The 17,563-nt window shown below is 44.1% G+C and overlaps 1 protein-coding gene across 1 annotated transcript in view; it reads left to right on the plus strand.

Annotated features, from left to right (window-relative positions):
* The first annotated feature begins 411 nt into the window (after window positions 1–411).
* GLDC (glycine decarboxylase) overlaps window positions 412–17,563 on the plus strand; it is a 73,934-nt gene continuing 56,782 nt past the window's right edge. Inside the window, exons 1-3 of the mRNA XM_008145005.3 lie at window positions 412–666; window positions 1,211–1,289; window positions 15,619–15,754. Coding sequence (XP_008143227.2) covers window positions 412–666; window positions 1,211–1,289; window positions 15,619–15,754 — 470 coding nt within the window. The remainder of the gene's footprint in view (window positions 667–1,210; window positions 1,290–15,618; window positions 15,755–17,563) is intronic.

Consider the following 17,563-nt stretch of genomic DNA (forward strand, 5'->3'; position numbering starts at 1 on the left):
TGCCCTCAGCCAGAGATGGAGTAGGAATAACTGAGGATGCCGGGAGCAGGCGCCCGAAAAGGGGGTAGGGAGAAGGGGCGGGGTGGGGTCCGCCTCCGCCCCCTCCCCTCCGTTCACTCCCATTGGCCGAGCGTTTGCTGGCCCCATCCCCACCGCCCGCCCCCAGGGCGACGCTTAAAGTGTGCGGAGCAGGTGCCTGGAGTGGAGCAACAACTTTGCGCGCGTGTCCGGGCTGTGCGCGCCGCCCATTCATCGCCCGGGAGCGGACGCACATCCCTCTGTCGCGCCGGTCACCCTCTGGGAAGGGACTCCAGGCCGGAGGCAGCCGCCACCAGAGGGACCGCCACCAGAAGACGGGCCGAGAGCGCCACCGGCTCTTGCGGTCCGGGGCTGGAGACTGCGCCTGCGACCATGCAGACGTGCGCCAGGGCCTGGGGGCTGCGTCTGGGCTGCGGGGTCCCCGGCGGCGGCCGCCTGGCGGGAGGCGCGGGGCGGCGTTGCGTGCAGCAGAGCCGTGACAACAGGAGCGGCGGTGGGGACGGCGGCGGGGCTGGGGCCTCGCGCCTCCTCGAGCGCCTCCTCCCCAGACACGACGACTTCGCCCGGAGGCACATCGGACCTGGGGACAAAGACCAGAGGGAGATGCTACAGGCCCTGGGGCTGGCGGTAAGGACCCCCATCCGGCCCTCGGGACCTCACCCCGCCCCGCCCCGCCCGGGTCCTGCCGGCTCGGCCTCCCGACCCCCCGCCCGAGCTCTGCCTTGCTCCGCGTGGGACCCGCGTCCCGGTCCCGGGCCCTGGAGTGGCAGCGAGTCCGCGCGCTCGGTCCTCCGTACCCCAGCCTTCTCCCGCCCGCGTCTTTTCTCTTCGCGCTTCAAAACCGTTTGTTTTTTTTTCAACCCAAGTCGCCCCGCTGATGAGCCCTAACTTTGGGAGAGGAGGAACTCTCTAGTTTATGGAGTTACCTCCCGTTGCCGACTGAAATCCAACCCGGAGTGGCCGAATCGCTGCCCCACTGCATCCTTTTCTTTGCTCCGAGCGATTTCTAGTTTGCAAAGTTGTTCTTTCCTTCTTAAAAATAAACCATAATTAGGCGACTTAAATGAGGTTCCCACAAGCCTTTGCAGATGCAACACACAGAGGTGACGCTTTTAATTCAGAAGCATTTCCCTCCCGCGTTCGTGCTCACCGTCTCGCGTTTTGGTTCCAGAGCATCGATGAATTGATGGAGAAGACGGTCCCCGCGAGCATCCGCTTGAAAAGGCCCTTGAAAATGGAAGACCCTGTTTGTAAGTGGCCGGGAGGGCTCCTTAGCCGCCGCTGGCTCTGGCCGGTTGTCTTCTATTGGTCTCTGAAAGTCCAGCTCTAGGTTAGGATTGCTCAAGACCGGGAATGAATATGTTTATTTTAAACAGAACAGCGGCGGATGCTCCACGGTGAGGGAGAGAGTGGAACATTTAGTCCCATAAACAGTCAGTTTTGTACCCTCGGATGGAGTTGATGCAGCACCTTTCTAGGTCTTCATCTCAGGGGTCTCGAGGTCCCTGCAAACTTCCCAGGGAGGGCAGTGCACCAAGTGGGAGGACGTCTCACTTCTCAGGCACAGACTGGGACAGTTCTCTCATCCTTCGGGTTGAGAGGTTTCATCACGTCTGCAGATCAGGATAGAGACTCAGAAGGGACAAAGGAATTGCCTGTAGTCATGCAACCAGGCGAGTCACACACAGATGGGAGACCCAGACATCTGGCCTGCAAGCCCAAGATTCTTTATATCATAAAAGCTTTTAATTCTTCTCTTATCTCACACCTACATCTTATTATTTGTACCTACTGAAAGGCAGCAGTACTTTTTAAAAATCTGAATGATGTTTATAGAGAAGCACACAAATAAGATTAATGTTTTGTTCAGAGAGCTTAATTTACTCACAGACTTTCTTAGAATTTCATTTTCTATTTAAATGTTTTTCATAGTCTGAAGAATGCCTTTCAGAGGTCTCCCAGGACTTAGGCAAGAGTCCACCAGTCGAAGGGACAGGCAGAACTGAAGCGCTCTTGTCAATTGGTTTGTTTTGTTTTAGGTTTTAGGACAGAGAGGATATATGGAAGGCGAGCTTTGGTTTGTGTCCAAGGTAGATAAGTTGAAGTATGAAGCCAGTCCGTCTGCGGCTGGCTAATGTAAGTCAGGCTATGCTGAGGACTGCTCCCCTGGCTGGTTTCAAATCTGACCCAGTTTCCCTGAACAGAGGATGACGGGCGGGACAGATGGATGTACCTTGCTCATAGAAGAAAATCTGCGCGTTTTGTTCTGTTGAAGGGATTCAGACCTAGGGGTAGCTGGAAGCCTTATCTATTTCAGTTTGAGGAAATCTTAATCCTGACTCAGTGGATGTTTAAAGAATGAAGAGTTGCATACTTTTAAAGCAAGCTTTAGGTAAATATATGGACAAGTAAATGCCTTTCTAGGACTTTCAAAGTCAGAATATTTGGGTCAGCACTTCTTAAAACATAATTGAAAATAAGATGTTCTTTAAGAGCCTAGGAAATGTGTCAGAGTTGTCTATCCTTTTTTTAGTTCAGCTACTTGTTTCTAGCAGAATAATTTGAACATCAGGGGCTTCCATTTCTTCACCCTGTCCCTGTCCCTGTCCCTCTCCCTCTCCCTATCTCTCTGTGTCTCTCTCTCCCTTGGAAATGAATTTTTTTTAAAAAAAATGTTTTTATTGATTTGAGAGTGAGAGAGAGAGAGAGAGAAACATTGATTGGTACTCCTCCTGGCCGGGGATCAAACATGCAAGCTGGGTATGTGCCCTGAACTGGAATTGAACCTGCCACCTTTTGGTGTAAGGGACGATACTCCAACCAACTAAGTCACACTGGCCAGGATTGGAAGCACACTTTTTTAAAATATGTTTTTATTGATTTCAGAGAGAAAGGGAGAGGGAAAGAGAGATAGAAACATCAGTGATGAGAAAGAATCGTTGATTGGCTGCCTCCTGAATGCCCCCCTACTGGGGATGGAGCCCACAACCCGGGCATGTGCCCTTGACCAGAATTGAACCTGGGACCCTTCAGTCCGCAGGCCAACACTCTATCCACTGAGCCAAACCAGCTAGGCAGAAGTACACTTTTGATAAGTAATTAGAGGCTTATGTGTAAACTTTAAACCCAGCAGCTTCTGTGAGATTTGAGCCTGGTTCCATCTGGTTGGTCTGAGCTGACTCAGAAAATATTGCATGGTCCGGAGTCTTCCCTTGCCCTGAAGCAGACTAGCTCTGCAGCAGAACTTGCTTCTTGGGTAATGAATATTCTCCACATAGGGTGAGCAAATTGGTCTGGGTAACCTCCACTAGTAGTGTTTCCATTTAATAGTGAGGCAGCATTATCCAAATGAATGTTTGTGTTCAATTGTAGTCAGAGAGGAATCTGGACCACATATTTGTTCGCCATGTACAGAGAAAACTAGTAAGAGCTAGTCATGAGTCCTCAGTGCCCTCATAGCCGAGTAAAACGATTGTGAGAACTATAAGCAGCATGGAGATAATGTGGGTTAGCTCTTATGACTAACTTAATAATCTCAAGAGTTTATGTAGTGCTTACCCTGTACTGGGTACCTTGTAAAGTACTTCCATGTGTTAATTTAATCCTTATAGTCCTGTGAGGCAAATACCATTTTCACCTCTGTTTTAAAGAAGAAGAAACCATGGAATACAAAGGACACATAACTTGCCCAAGGTCACAGCTGGTAAGCGGTGAAGACAAAATGCAACCTAACCCAGGCAGTCTAGCTCCACTATCCACTCTCCAACCACCAGTCTACACTGTCTTCATTGTGTCCTCTGCCGGGGGGTGGGTGTACAAACTAGAAAATTCCTGCCCTGGATCTCTGAAGTATCCAGTTTATGGATGTGCACAAATCCAGTCACACTGGAATCACTGCCATTTGCCAACTGCCCTATGGAAATGCAGTGGCGTGCTGAGAGCACAGGTAGGGGACACCTCCTGCTGCCAGGGTGCAGGACTAGGGCTAGGTCTTGAAGGATGAGTAGTGATGCTCTGCTGGACAAGGCAGGGGGAGGCTGCTGCAGGCAGAGGGACCAGCATGTACAGGACAGCGTGTCCTGACAGAATCAGGGAAGTACAGATGGTTCACCTGTCATGTAGGATCTTCCCCCTACCCTTGGGCACTTCAGGAAGTGCCTTGAAAGAATACCTTATCAGTTGGCTTCTCAGTAAGTCATATTTAGAGAAATACACAAAGCTACTCAGTTCAAAGCCCTATCATAGTTTCATCCTATTAAGCGAATCCCCCTCCCCTCATCCACATACATACATAAGGGGAGAGGAAAAAAAAGACAGAACATTTGTTTCTCTTGGTAGTCATTATGGATGATTTTAGCTTTCCTTTTGTTACTCTGCTTTTTCTAGATTTTCTACAATAACTATGTTTTATTTTGTAATTAATACAAAATTTAGAAGTACATTAAAGACGAAGCCCGTCACTTTCAGCTATGGTATGCCTCCCCGTGTAGTGCTTGCAGGGAGGTCATCTCTGAACTGAAATGACTGAACTAGTCCGTAATTTCACAGAAGCTGCCGGGTTTGAAGTTTATACAAAATTGCACTTTGCTTATTGTGGGCATGCGTGTGCTTAGGAAGAGAGGAGAAACTAAACCGCCTAAGGTTCAAGTTGGTCAACCGGAACCGAGCCCCTGAGCTGACAGAGTGAGACTTTTAACAGGCTTGTGAGAACTTAATGTTCTACGTTACATCACTTAGAGTGATTTAAAAAAAAATTTATTTGAGAGAGGAAGGGAGAGAGAAACACATTGGTTTGTTGATTCACTTATTTATGCACTCATTGGTTGCTTCTTGTATGTGCCCTGACCGGGGCCTGAACCTTGGCATGTCAGGATGATACTCTAACCAACTGAGCTACCCAGCCAGGGCACTTGGAGTAATTTTTAATGGAGGGAGGTGAGCAGAGAGAGGAGGTGTTGTGTAACGCAGCTGAGGTGGTTACTCTGTCACCCCAGTGGGGTTGGGCACTCACCTGACCTGACCCGAAGGACACCTTGATAGCTGGAGCAGCTATTCCCCAGGCTGAGGCTGCCAGTTGTCTTCCAACCGGATGACATCTGTCATCGGGCCCTTGCCCGTAGGCTCCTCAGTCTGTGACAGAGCTCTCCCTTGGGCATTCCTTGCTCCTTCAGTTCCCAGCTCCTAGTTGAAGATGAAATAATACCATTGTGGAAATAAGCAAAGATCAACCAAATGGTGAAAGCAAACATTATTTCTTCTGAACTTGCCGTAGGAGTTAGCCTTCTGTTTTGGCGGAGGAGTGGGTGAGCCACCTTGAGGAGTAAAGGAAAGGCTTCAGGTGTTCCCTCTTTGGAGGCTGTTGGCGTGGAGAAGCTATAGGCAGGCTCGTTAGAAGCAGGGCTTCCTATGTGCTTGGTTAGGGGTGCATATTTCACTTTGTCTGGTTGGTCCTAAATCGGAAGCAGGGATCACAGTTACGGAAGCTGTCAGTTATTAATCCTAGCCACTTGGGGCCGATTATTACGGAAGTTATTGTGCAGTTTCCTGGATGGTCACTGGAGAAAGCATTCTTTCATTCTGCAAGTCTAACTGATAGCAGGCTGGCTTCTGGGGTGGTTTATTGTAGGTAAGGGGGTTGGCTTCTTTACTGTAGGTAAGGTAGGTTGCTGCAGGATATAAGTTCTATGGTTATATATGGTCTGGCCACCGTCTGTTTAATTCATTCTCTCACAATAGAGCCCTTATATTTTTGTCGTTAATTCCTGGTAGGCAGGCGCCTGAAGATCTGACTGATAACTTAGTCAATCTGTTGCCTAGTTGTTAAATGTTTATTGGCCATTTGCTCTGTGCAAGGCACTGTGAGATAGATATATGAATAAACATATTCACTATCCTCAAGGAGCTTATATCTTACCTTTGTAATAAATTAAGTCAGAAAGTTAAAAAGTCTCAAGTCCATGAGAACTATGGATAAAATGCTGTGAGTGTTCAGAAATGATGTGAAATTGAATAGAAAAAACTGGGATTTCTGAAACAATGTAAAGAGTTGAAATATATCTTCTTTCCTTAAGAAGCAAGGATAATATCTTTACATTGATGATTTTGTGTGTGCATGTGTTATAAGAAGAAAAAGACTCAAAGAAATAAAGAAAATGGCAAAATGCAATGTGCAAAAAGCATAATTATGGGAGCATGAGTATTGTTGTAGTCCCATCTTTGATTGAATCTTACCAGAGTAATTATGTTATAATCATTTGGGGATTCTGGAGTGTTTTCCAGTACCACCAATCAATTCTTATGGACACTGACTGTTGTCCTACAATTGAACTCAATTCTGACATTATCTACCTGGAGATAGCATCAGATCTCATAGATTAAAGACTCAGTCCCCAAGACTGCCACTACTTCAGATGTCAATAGCAAGTCCAGGTTGTCACCCATGCTTCTGACCAACAAGCTATAAATTGAAGGTTTTCATGACCCACTCCTTGGGTTTGATTAATTTGCAGAAGTGGCTCACAGAACTCAGATAAACATCTGAAGTTTACCAATTTATTATAGATTATATTATACAGGATACTGGTGGACAACCAAATAGTGAAGCACATAGGGTGAGATCCAGAAGGATCCCGAGCACAGGAGCTTCTGTCCCTCTGGAACTGAGGTGGGCCACCCTCCCAGCAACCATCCCAGAAACTCATCAAATCTGTTGTTCTAGAGTTTTTATAGAGCTTAAACTGAACCTTTCCCTTCTTCCTTTTCCCAGAGGTCTGTGGGAGGGGCTGAAAGTTCCAACCCTCTAATCACGTTGTACATTTATTACAACTGATGGGCCTACATTGACACATTATCACCTAAAGTCCATAGTTTACGTTAGGGTTCACTCTTGGTATTGTACAATCTATGGGTTTGGACAAATGTATAATGACATGTATTACCAGTATAGTATTATCCAGAATAGTTTCACTGCCCTAAAAATTCTTAGAAGACATTTAAAAAAAACTATCACATTCATCTAAATTAGCACACTTCCTATGTTAAATTACAATGTTTTATCTAACTTTAAAAAATATGTTTGCTCTCAAAATGAAGTCAATTATACTGTATCGTAAATACAGTGTTACTCTTGAGGACTATTAAGGTGCATAGGAGCATTTACCTATATACTAAATGCTCTAGCCTACTCACCTTCATCACCATTGAGTTACAAGCTATTACCAAATCTATTTTCACAGCTTCCTCTATCTGCTTTTATTCCTCATTTAATGAGAGGTAAAGGATGGTAAAAATATGATCCCTGAGTAAGTGTAGGTTACAAGTGATAGGGAGATAGATAGGTCTGCAAATAAGATGAATGGTTTGGCTGAGGGTATGACATGAGCAGAGGCATGGGAGTGGACATATATGGTTATTTGACAGATGGTGTATAGAACAGTAGGTTGCAGAGAGGCATGGAAAGTAAGGTATGGAGGGCTCAGAACCTGATAAGAGATTTGTCTTCTACATAATGGGGAAACATTAACAATTATTACCGAGAGAAATGACACAATTCAACACAATAGTTCTGTGTTTTGCAGAGTGCCTCTGAGGTCGGAGGCAGGGAGGCAAACTGAGAGATTGCTGGAGAATTTACAGGTGAGATGTTAAATGCTCATTAGTTCAGGTCTACCATGAAGCAGTCATCAAGACAGCATTAGATATATAAGAAATTTATTGGGGGATGGGAGCAGGAGAAGGTAGGGGAGCCTTTAGATTGTGATATAGTTCTGACCCTGGTGGAAGGAGGGGAGACAGATGGAAGGAGGATTAGGTAGGAAAAATTTTAGACAGCAGCACAGATATAAGAAAGTTTGGTGAGCCGGAATGGGAGTCCTGAAGCTAAAGTAGCCCATGGCTTGCAGGAATGGATCAGCATTAGTTCTCCTGCTGGGCTTAGTAATTGGCTGGTAGCAGCCCGTGGGAAGTATGGTTTCTGTACAAATACGGTGTTTGATCCAGAGAGGCAGCAGGTGGGGCTGTCAGTCACTCTCTAGGCTGAGTGTCTTGGGGTGATGGTGATGTCATTAACGGAGAAGGAATAGGGAGAAGTGGGTTCTGGAGGAAGGCAAGATCAAGAATTTGAGCAGAATTGAGTTGGAGGTGCTCATGGAACATGATTTGGAAAAGTTGAAGCAATAGTTGGAAATATGAGTCTAGAGCTCAAGAGAGAGATGAGAGGTGGAGTTGCAGGGGCAGTGAGTCTTCTGAATGAATTAATGGGCATGGGTGAGATTTCCTAGGGATGGAGTATGGCGAAGAAAGTGGAAGCCAGGATGTTGGGGAATGAAGCATATAAAAGGAGGGAGACAGAGCCGTCTGAGATGGAGTAATCCAAGAGGCTGGATGATAAATGTTCAGGCAGGGGGTTGTGGGTCCCAGTGCCATATTCTGGACATTTCTTAGGGTTTTGAAGACATAAGGACAGTCCACCAAGATGGAAGCTCAGTGACCCCCTTTTCTGAGCTTCTTACCTTTGAGTGAATTTAGGAGCTTTGGGGCAGGTGCTAGACTACAAAGGTTGTGAGCTGCTTGCAGGCAGGTCAGTGTTTTGACTTCTATTTTTGTGTACTCTTTCTACCCCACCAAATGGCATTGGACCTTTATTTAATAATTCTCCATCGTGTGATGTGTGAATAGCTCATCTCATTTTGACTTCTTAGGTTTGTTTCACTTATGAAACCCAAAGTATTTCTATAAAAATGCAAACTGGGAATTTTAATAAGGATTCTAAATGTCTATATTATCAACATACTAATTGATAATGAGGAAACAATTTTGGAAAATCCGAAATTATTGTAGGCACTGCATTATTTCACAGAACTTGCTTATTAGCTGCAAGTTTCCATTTATAAATATTTCTCTGACACTCATGCTTTTAGGGACATGAGAACAATTTGTGCGTTGATTTGTCATCATGGATTCTGTGATGGGTGAGTTGTTATGAATATTGAGCTAGCTGTATGTGGGAGTTTAAGTGCATTTTCATTGCAACACCTTGATTCACGTGTATTTCCTGAGGATCTACTATGTGCATAGCAACCCACTCTGCCCCTGCCCACACAGAGATTATAATTTAGTTGTTGAGATTCTGGGATTGGACTACAGATTTCTCCATAGGCTTATTCTTTGATCTATAAAATAATATCTCTTTTCTGCAAGTGTGTTAGATTGTTTGAGTTGGACTGTTAGAACATATTCTTCCCTTTTTGTTCTTGCTCTGCTGGCCATAAAAATGTACCCGCAGGGCAGCAAAGAAGAAAAACAAATACTCCAGGACTTCCATCCTGATTCTCATTTCAAACTGATCTTTTGACCAGTTATGTAGGTCAACTAGTGTTCCAGATAAATATTATGAATTGTAATGTTTCTTGAGAATATTTTCATAGCTTGAATAAAGAGAGGCAATGGAGGAGGCCTCCCACAGAAAGTAGTGTGACCCAAGTTCAAAGAGTCAATAACCAACATGGCGCCCCTCATTCCAGCTTCCCCACTGTGGGGTGCTGTCCTGGTGTTCCTACAGCTGGTACAAATATATAGAATCGGTGTGTCTTTTGAGAGAGTAGGAATAGCAGCAGGGTCTGTACTCTTCTTTGGAGAGGAGGGACCAAGGAGTCATCAGAAACACAGTTTGGCAGTTCTTCAGCTCCTTTTACCATGAGGTGCCTGGCCAAGGAGTCTAACGCCTGTGGATCATTTGGGGCTGGGAGAGGTGGTGTATTAATTGGCTGAGCAAGAAGATGGGGAAGAGCCTGACAGGATTAGGGCAACAATAATCATAATGTGTTTAGGGTAATGGGTTAAGGGTGGGGAACAGTGTGTACACATGTGTGTTTAGGTATAGCAGGCATCATGATGTAGCCTGCCTGTCCATTCTGATGATATTTTTTCAGTTCTTGTCAAAATTCACTTATATGGGAAATTAGAACCTAGGCCCAGGGGTGTCTTGAGTGTTTAACAGTTAAATCGGCTTATTCCTGTTAGGAAGTATTCGTGTGGTAGAGTAGTTGGTACAAAGTTCTCCTTGATATTTTAGGTGAAAGTGATGAGGGAGTCACTATTGAATAGGCTCTTACGTGGAATTATATAAGGAGGAAGCATTTCTTCTGAATTCTAAGAAGCAGGAATAGTGTGAGACCCACCTGCGGATTTTTCTGGAGTGGTGCCGAGGGCAATGAACTCTGTTCTTGGTACATTAGGATGACATTATGCAATGCTCCAAGGGATCAGAAGCAGGCGTTTTATTTTTCCACCAGAAAAGCACTTACTGCTGAGATTCCTGACGTGTAGCTTGAGGGTTTTCATGGCGTGGAGTGCACGATAATATACAGCATCTGGTCTGGCTGCCCTGCCAGGCTTGCCAGGCAGGCATCTGGGGAATGACAGTGTCTTTATATATTTAAAAATTTTTATTTTTAAATTGCAGTGTACATTCAGTTTTATTTTGCTTTTGTTTCAGATGTACAACATAGTGGTTATGCAATCATACACTTTACATAGTGCCCCCTCCCCTTCCAGCCGCCCATATTTCCAGTACCCACCTGGCACCATACATAGTTATAACAATATTATTTACTATATTCCCTGTGCTGTACATTACATTCCCCTGATTATTTTGTAACTACCGATAGACTTCTTAATCCCTCACCTTTTTCACCCAGTCCCTCAACCTCCCTCCCCTCTGGGAGCCATCAATTTTATCTCTGTATTTGAGTTTATATTTTTTAAAAAATGTTTGTACTTATTTCAGAGAGGAAAGGAGAGGGAGAGAAAAAGAAACATCAATGATGAGAGAGACCCTCCTGCATGCCCCACACTGGGGATTGAGCCCACAACCCAGGCATATGCCCTGACTGGGAATTGAACTGTGACCTCCTGGTTCATAGGTGGAGGTCCATGCTCAACCACTGAGCCACACCAGCCCAGCTGTATTTATGATTTTTTTTTAAAGGATACTCCCTTTCTCATTCTGTTTCACCCTCTCCTCCACCTTAGTTTCATTGACATTCACAAGGAAGAGAGTTACTGGAACTGGGCCTGTTTACAGGAGGAAGCTGTTCAGTGGGAAGGAAAAGTGTGAGGAATGTGCTACGGGGTTTGCTCCGGGGGAAATATGAAGTCTTTCCTTTCTCTTTGTCCACACAAATTTCCTTGGGCTGCCTGGGCTTGAGATGACACAATTGCCTTTTTATAATGCTTCTCTTACGAGGCTGGGAAAAAGGTTACCACTTTGGATCCAGATCCCACACTATTTCCTCTAGAAAAGAATTGTTCTCCAAGGGAGAAAGGAATCTGTATGTACTGTGAAGTGCAGTGGTGGATATTGCCTGGCTAAGACTGGGGCTTCTATTTAGATGAATTATACCCCCAAACCTGCTCTTAGAGACTGGTCCTGCTGTGTTCCATTTCAGATAGGTTCAGCAGGTAGGTGTCTGATGTGGACTTTTCCCTCTTCTTTCATTTTCTCCATGACTGTTGGCATCATTTAACATATTAATTCAAACTCTGGACTCCTAAATACATTGGCCAATGAGCCAAAAGTGAGATTTCATTAGGGGATATGAGAAACGGCATCCAGTGAACAAACAATTCAGATACTCACTAAGCTGTGTGTTTGGGAAATGTTTTTATGATATGTGATAGGTAAAGCCTGAGGTCTTGATTTTATCACAGTAAGAAGCAGCTCTACTCTCTGCTAGAAAGTTTCATGAGCAATGGCTGAATGGATGGGAAGGGCTTCTCACACCATTCTCACTTTAAGAAGCATGACCAAGTACCTACCCTACTCTTCATGGCTCGGGAGTGTCCATTAGCTCAGTGTACAGAGGACTGCTCATTCCATTAACTCACTTTGTTCCCAGTAGAAGATAAAATGGGCTGTAAAGACCAAGCTAAGCCAAAAAGAGCCATATTATCAGCATGTGGGGAAAAAAAAAAAAGACCAGGCTAAGATGGGGCCAGTCAGGGAATATTCATAATAGCCCCAAGCTAGGTAAAGGCAGAGCTCTATGGTACTTGGGAAGTTTGGTCCTGTAGGAACTAGAGTTTATGTGTTACAGGATTAGGGACTTTTGTGTTTCAAGTTGGACCATATTTGTGCTTTTGGGTCTTAGCTATGATTAACTATTTTACTCTTCATCTAGGCTAATTAGCTTTTAAATTTGTTCAAGTGTTTCATTCCTGTGTAAGGCTTAGTGGCAGCTGTAAGGGATGCTGGTATGTATCTGAACTGATGGGGAAGGTGCCAGTGGGCTCCTGGCTGGTCTGGTTGGAGGTCTTCTCTTCCTGACTGTTGAAGGTAGATGGCAGGACAGGACCAGGGCCTGGGTGGCATGAGGCTGCTGAAGGAAAGAGGCTCTCTCAATGGGGTTCTGCCTGGACAGCCCCGCTGGGAGAGATGAGAGAATGCGTTTTCTTGCAAAAGGAAAAATCAGATCCCTCCTTCATTCTAGTTGAGCATTTAGAGTGTCCAGATACATATCAGCATTCCCCTTACAGAAGCCGCTGATGTTTTATGCACTTGAATGAAATACCTGAAATTTTTAGAAGGCCAATTGGCATAAGTGAAGAACAAAATAATGATAGCTAATACACGGAAGCCTACAAATGATCAATACAGACACAGATGTTTCCAGCCGAGAGTTCCAGGGGGAAGATCTTAGGAGCAGAGGGGCCGTACTGGGTCCAGGGCAGCCATCTCCTTGTGCCTCTGGGGATTCATTTATTTTACTCCGTTTCCATTAACTCACTTGCTACAATCCAACCTTTTAAGGAGTAAAAAGAAAAAGAAAACTTTAAAAAAATTTTAATTTTATTAAAATATAGTTGATGTACAATATTACATGAGTTTCAGGTGTATGACATATTCAACATTTATGTACCTTACAAAGTGATCACAATAAGTCTAGTAACTACCTGTTACCTTACAACATTTTTATGATGTTATTATTTTTTAAATCCTCACCCAAGAATATGCTTAGAGAGAGCTCGGGAGGGAGAGAGAGAGAGAGAGAGAGAGAGATCAATGTATGAGAGAAACATTGATTGGTTGCCTTCTGTACATTCCCTAACTGGGATCGAACCCACAATCCAGGTATGTGCCCTGACCAGGGATGCACAGAACAACCCTCAACTAACTGAACCACTCCAGCCGGCCTATTACGATGTTGTTGACTATTTTCTCTGTGCTGTACATTACATGCCTATGGCTTGTTTACTTTATAACAAAAACAAACAACTTTTAATCACTCAAGAGGTATAACAGGAAAAGTCAAGCTTGAGAAGCAAGGCTTGCTGGTCCTATAGCGTTCTGCCGTCACATGGTGCTCTCCTTGCATGTGTGCTCGGTGTCCAAACTCCCCATTTCTTGTAAGGACACTGGTCATGGAGTTAGGACTGACTCTAACGCAGCACAATTTCATCTCAACTTGGTTATATCAGAGAAACCCTATTTCCAAATGAAGTCACATTCACAGGTACCTGGGGTTAGGGCTTCGACATATCATTTTAGAGGACACAGTTCAACCACAACTCTCCCTTGCCCATCTCCCTCCTGGACTATTGTGCTGGTATCTTACTGTTTCTCCCTGTTTCCAGGGCCTCCCCTCTGACCTATCTATACTACCAATAGAATTATCTTTCTGTAATGTAGGGGGAAATCATATTATTCTGTACTCGGTGACTCCCAAAGGTTAAACTTGTGATTTGACAAGCCCTTTACAGACTGTTCTCATTTGAGAGCTGGACCTTTTGTCTTCATGGCATAATATGAAACAGGGACCTGTCCCTCTTGCACAGGATCTTAATTGAAGCTGGCCTTGCTGAATCATGTGCCTGCCAGGAATTGCTAATTAATCTCCCCTCCTACTGGGCTTCTCACTCACTCAGCCCGTAGAAGTCTTTGGGAAGTGGTTGGATTTCTTGCAGGATTGTTCCTAAGGATGCTGTACTTGCATATCTCATCAGATCCTGGTGTGTGTTTTTTTTGTTTTGTTTTGTTTTGTTTATGCTTTCACTTTTATTTCCTAAACTTTCAGTGGAAGAAGGCAAGATTGCCCATCATAAGGTAGTTGGGTTATATTTACTCATGAAACTGATGCTTACAAAACTGTCCTCTCTTTCCGTAACCCAGTCTGGCAAAATGGCACATGTCTTATGAACTTATTTCCTGTGAAAGCATGTGGAGTGGGAGGGGTAGGGTGGAGGGTGAAAGTGTTTTCATGGAGGATAAAGAAGGAATAATGAGAATAATATTCATATAGAGTTCAGCAGGATAGAATCAATGTGAAGCATCTTCTTAGCCAGTTTGCCATCTTAGAGATTACTGTACCTAGACTTTTTTTCTGATACTGTAGCAATAAAATCAATCAATTCCACCATTTAAGTGACTGAGTTCCTAAGAAGATCTTAAAGGAGCCAGACATTTGCCTAAGTAGTTAAATTGCAGTAGTGTGATCTCCCTAGGTGCAGAGGGGCAGAGAAAGAGTATCTTTCACTATAAGTGCTATACCTTTATCAGTCTGGCCTGGCCCAGTGGGGAAAGAGTGGAAGCTGGAATTAGACTGATTGGGTTGTTATCCTTTCATTTAAAGCAGCGTAGACCTAGCTGGTTTGTCTCAGTGGATAGAGCACCAGCCTTCAGACTGAAGGGTTCCAGGTTCGATTGCGGTCAAGGGCATGTATCTCAATTCCCGGCACATCAATGGTTCTCTCTCTCTCTCTTGTTTCTCCCCCTCCCTTCCACTGTCTCTAAAAATCAAGGGAAAAACATCCCTGGATGAGGATTAACAACAACAAAAGTAGTTTAGCCATAAGGGAGTGATCCTCTTCCAGCCTTAGTTTCCTAAGCTGCATGAAAAACATTTGGTACAATACCTGGTAAAAGTACTAAAAATGTCAGATGCTACTATTATTTTGTTGTAATTATACAAATGACCCCAAACAGGGTTTCACCTGCATCCAATAACTTTATTAAATTCTACCTAATTACCCAAGCATCCTAGTGGGAATGCTGGTTAAAACTACACATGGGTCTTTTATTGCAACTAATATTTTACATTGTGGGGTGAAGGGCTTTTTATAAGTAACTATTTCAGTGACACAAAGGTAAAAGTGTTCGAGGTAGAGCAATTTTAGAGAAAAATGTAGGCCACGTGTTATTTAAGACTTATATCAACTATTGTTATAAGTCGATTTAAAAGGGAAAACAATATTTTACTAAGAGAAAGTAGAATTTTTATTTAAAGGGGGCAGAAGAAACCTAGAATGAGACAAGTGTTAAAACTGGGCAATTCTGACAAAGCCAAAAGCTCCCTGCCCGCAAATTCTGAGGAACCTTGAGGAGTAATTGAGTGCTGTTTGGGGTTTTTTCAGATTTCTACATGTAGTGCTTAATGTTTGGGGTGGGAGAGACAGTTCTTATATTTTCCATATAGCTGTTCTCCTTACATAAATATCCAAACAAAAAGACGGTTTAAAACTATAACAAGAGCTCTCTTTTGAGACACTTTCTCTCTGTAACATTTCTCTCTTTCTTACAATCAGGCGAAAATGAAATCCTTGCAACTCTGCGTGCCATTTCCAGCAAAAACCAGGTCTGGAGGTCGTATATTGGCATGGGCTACTATAACTGCTCAGTGCCACAGACTGTTTTGCGGAACTTACTGGAGAACTCAGGATGGTAATGTATTACTTGATTAAAAACAGAAGTATTGTGATTCTATTTGCATGATTCTACCCACTTTCCCATACCCCCTACCCCTGGGACCCTCAGAACTTGTCCACTGACCCCTGCACTCCTGCTGTCTCTCACCTCCAGGACCTTACCTGGCTTTCTCTGGCTTGGGAAATTTCCTTACTCAAATTGGTGGAGGAACTAGAAGCCTCTTCCTGCTTTTATTCCCATAAAACATTCTGGAGCTCTAAATTGTGGATGCTAGTAATCTCTTTCTCTCTCTGACCTAACGTCTATTCTGTCTTTGTAAGGACATCTGAGCAAGATGGCAAACCTGCAGGAGAGCAGATTCAGGGCTTTACTCTTTGGAAACACTGGGGTTTTAGGTTATAGCTGTCTTAGAGGTTACCCAGTGAGTCAGAATCTTGGTCCATTGTCTTTCGTCAGGATTTTAGGAGGGTCCATTGTCTCTCCCTGACTCCTATTCTAGATTCACAACCAACGGAAAAAGAAAAAAAAAAAAGACAATGTCAGGTAAATGGAGATCAAAATATTAGCTTTATTACTTAGTACTCTGTAGAGAAAGAGAACATGTGAATCCTGTGAACAGGCTCCAATGGAAACCATAAAAGAAGGGGCTCAGCTGTGCATGCTCAGCTGCTCGTTCTGTTCTCCCTTCACTCATTCCTAGTCCTTAACCCTTTGCACTCACTTGCTTTTTTCTCGATTCCTTTATTCTAATGCTAACCGTGTCGAGTCACACTCGACATCCGAGTGCAAAAGGTTTTAAGGTGTGTGTGCGTGCGTGTGCGTGTGTGTGTGTGTGTGTGTGTGTGTGTGTGATGTCTGTCTGTCTTTGTCCTTGCCTTTTCTCGCTGCTACTGCTTGCACAATACTAAAAGTGTCTCCTCCACACCTGAGGAAAACTTCCCATGTCCACTTCCATAGTATTTTGTTATTTTCCATTGTCGCTTGTTATATGATGTAAAGAATGAAAGAGAGGTTCCCTTTCCAATACTAAGTAAGAAACACCTTGGATATTCCTGACAGGCAGGGCCATGGCTCCAGAAGTGCCTGGGAGCAGATTTGGGCCTCTGCTTCCTCTGCCCATTGGGAAATACTGCCAGACGGTGGAGGAGGAAAGATGGGGACTCCCCGGCCTTCCTTCCCCTTGTTTTTGAATCAATGTCACCGCATATACCAGTATCTTTGAATTGAAACTTTATTTCCACTGATGACTTAGTCTCCAAAGGCCTGGGTGCACTTATTCCTAGCATAGAAACAAACCGAGCCCTGGCCGGGTATTCAGTTGGTTAGAGCGTTGTCCTGATATGCCAAGTTGGGGGTTCAATCCCTGGTCAGGGCACATGCAAGAATCAACCAATGAATGCAAAAATAAGTGGAACGACAAATCAACATTTCTCTCTCTTTCTCTCTCTCTCCATTCAATAAACAAAGTTTATTTTATTTATTTTTTTAAAAAATACGTTTTTATTGATTTTAGAGAGAGAGGAAAAGAAAGAGAGATAGAAACATCGATGAGAGAGAAACATCAATCGGCTGCCTCCTGCACAGCCCCCACTGGGGATCAAGCCTGCAACCTAGGCATGTGCCCTGACTGGGAATTGAACCGGCAACCTCTTGGTGCATGGGTTGACTTTTAACCATTGAGCAACACTGGCCAGGCTAAACAAAGTTTGTGTTTTTTGTGTGTGTTTTTTAAGAAACAAAGTGTGGGGAGGTAATAATAATTTGTGATTTTATTTTTTAGTTAGTTAGTATAGGAGGTAATTTTAATACCCAGTAGGACCATTA

Source organism: Eptesicus fuscus, chromosome 15, assembly GCF_027574615.1.
Source record: "Eptesicus fuscus isolate TK198812 chromosome 15, DD_ASM_mEF_20220401, whole genome shotgun sequence".
Classification (NCBI taxonomy): domain Eukaryota; kingdom Metazoa; phylum Chordata; class Mammalia; order Chiroptera; family Vespertilionidae; genus Eptesicus; species Eptesicus fuscus.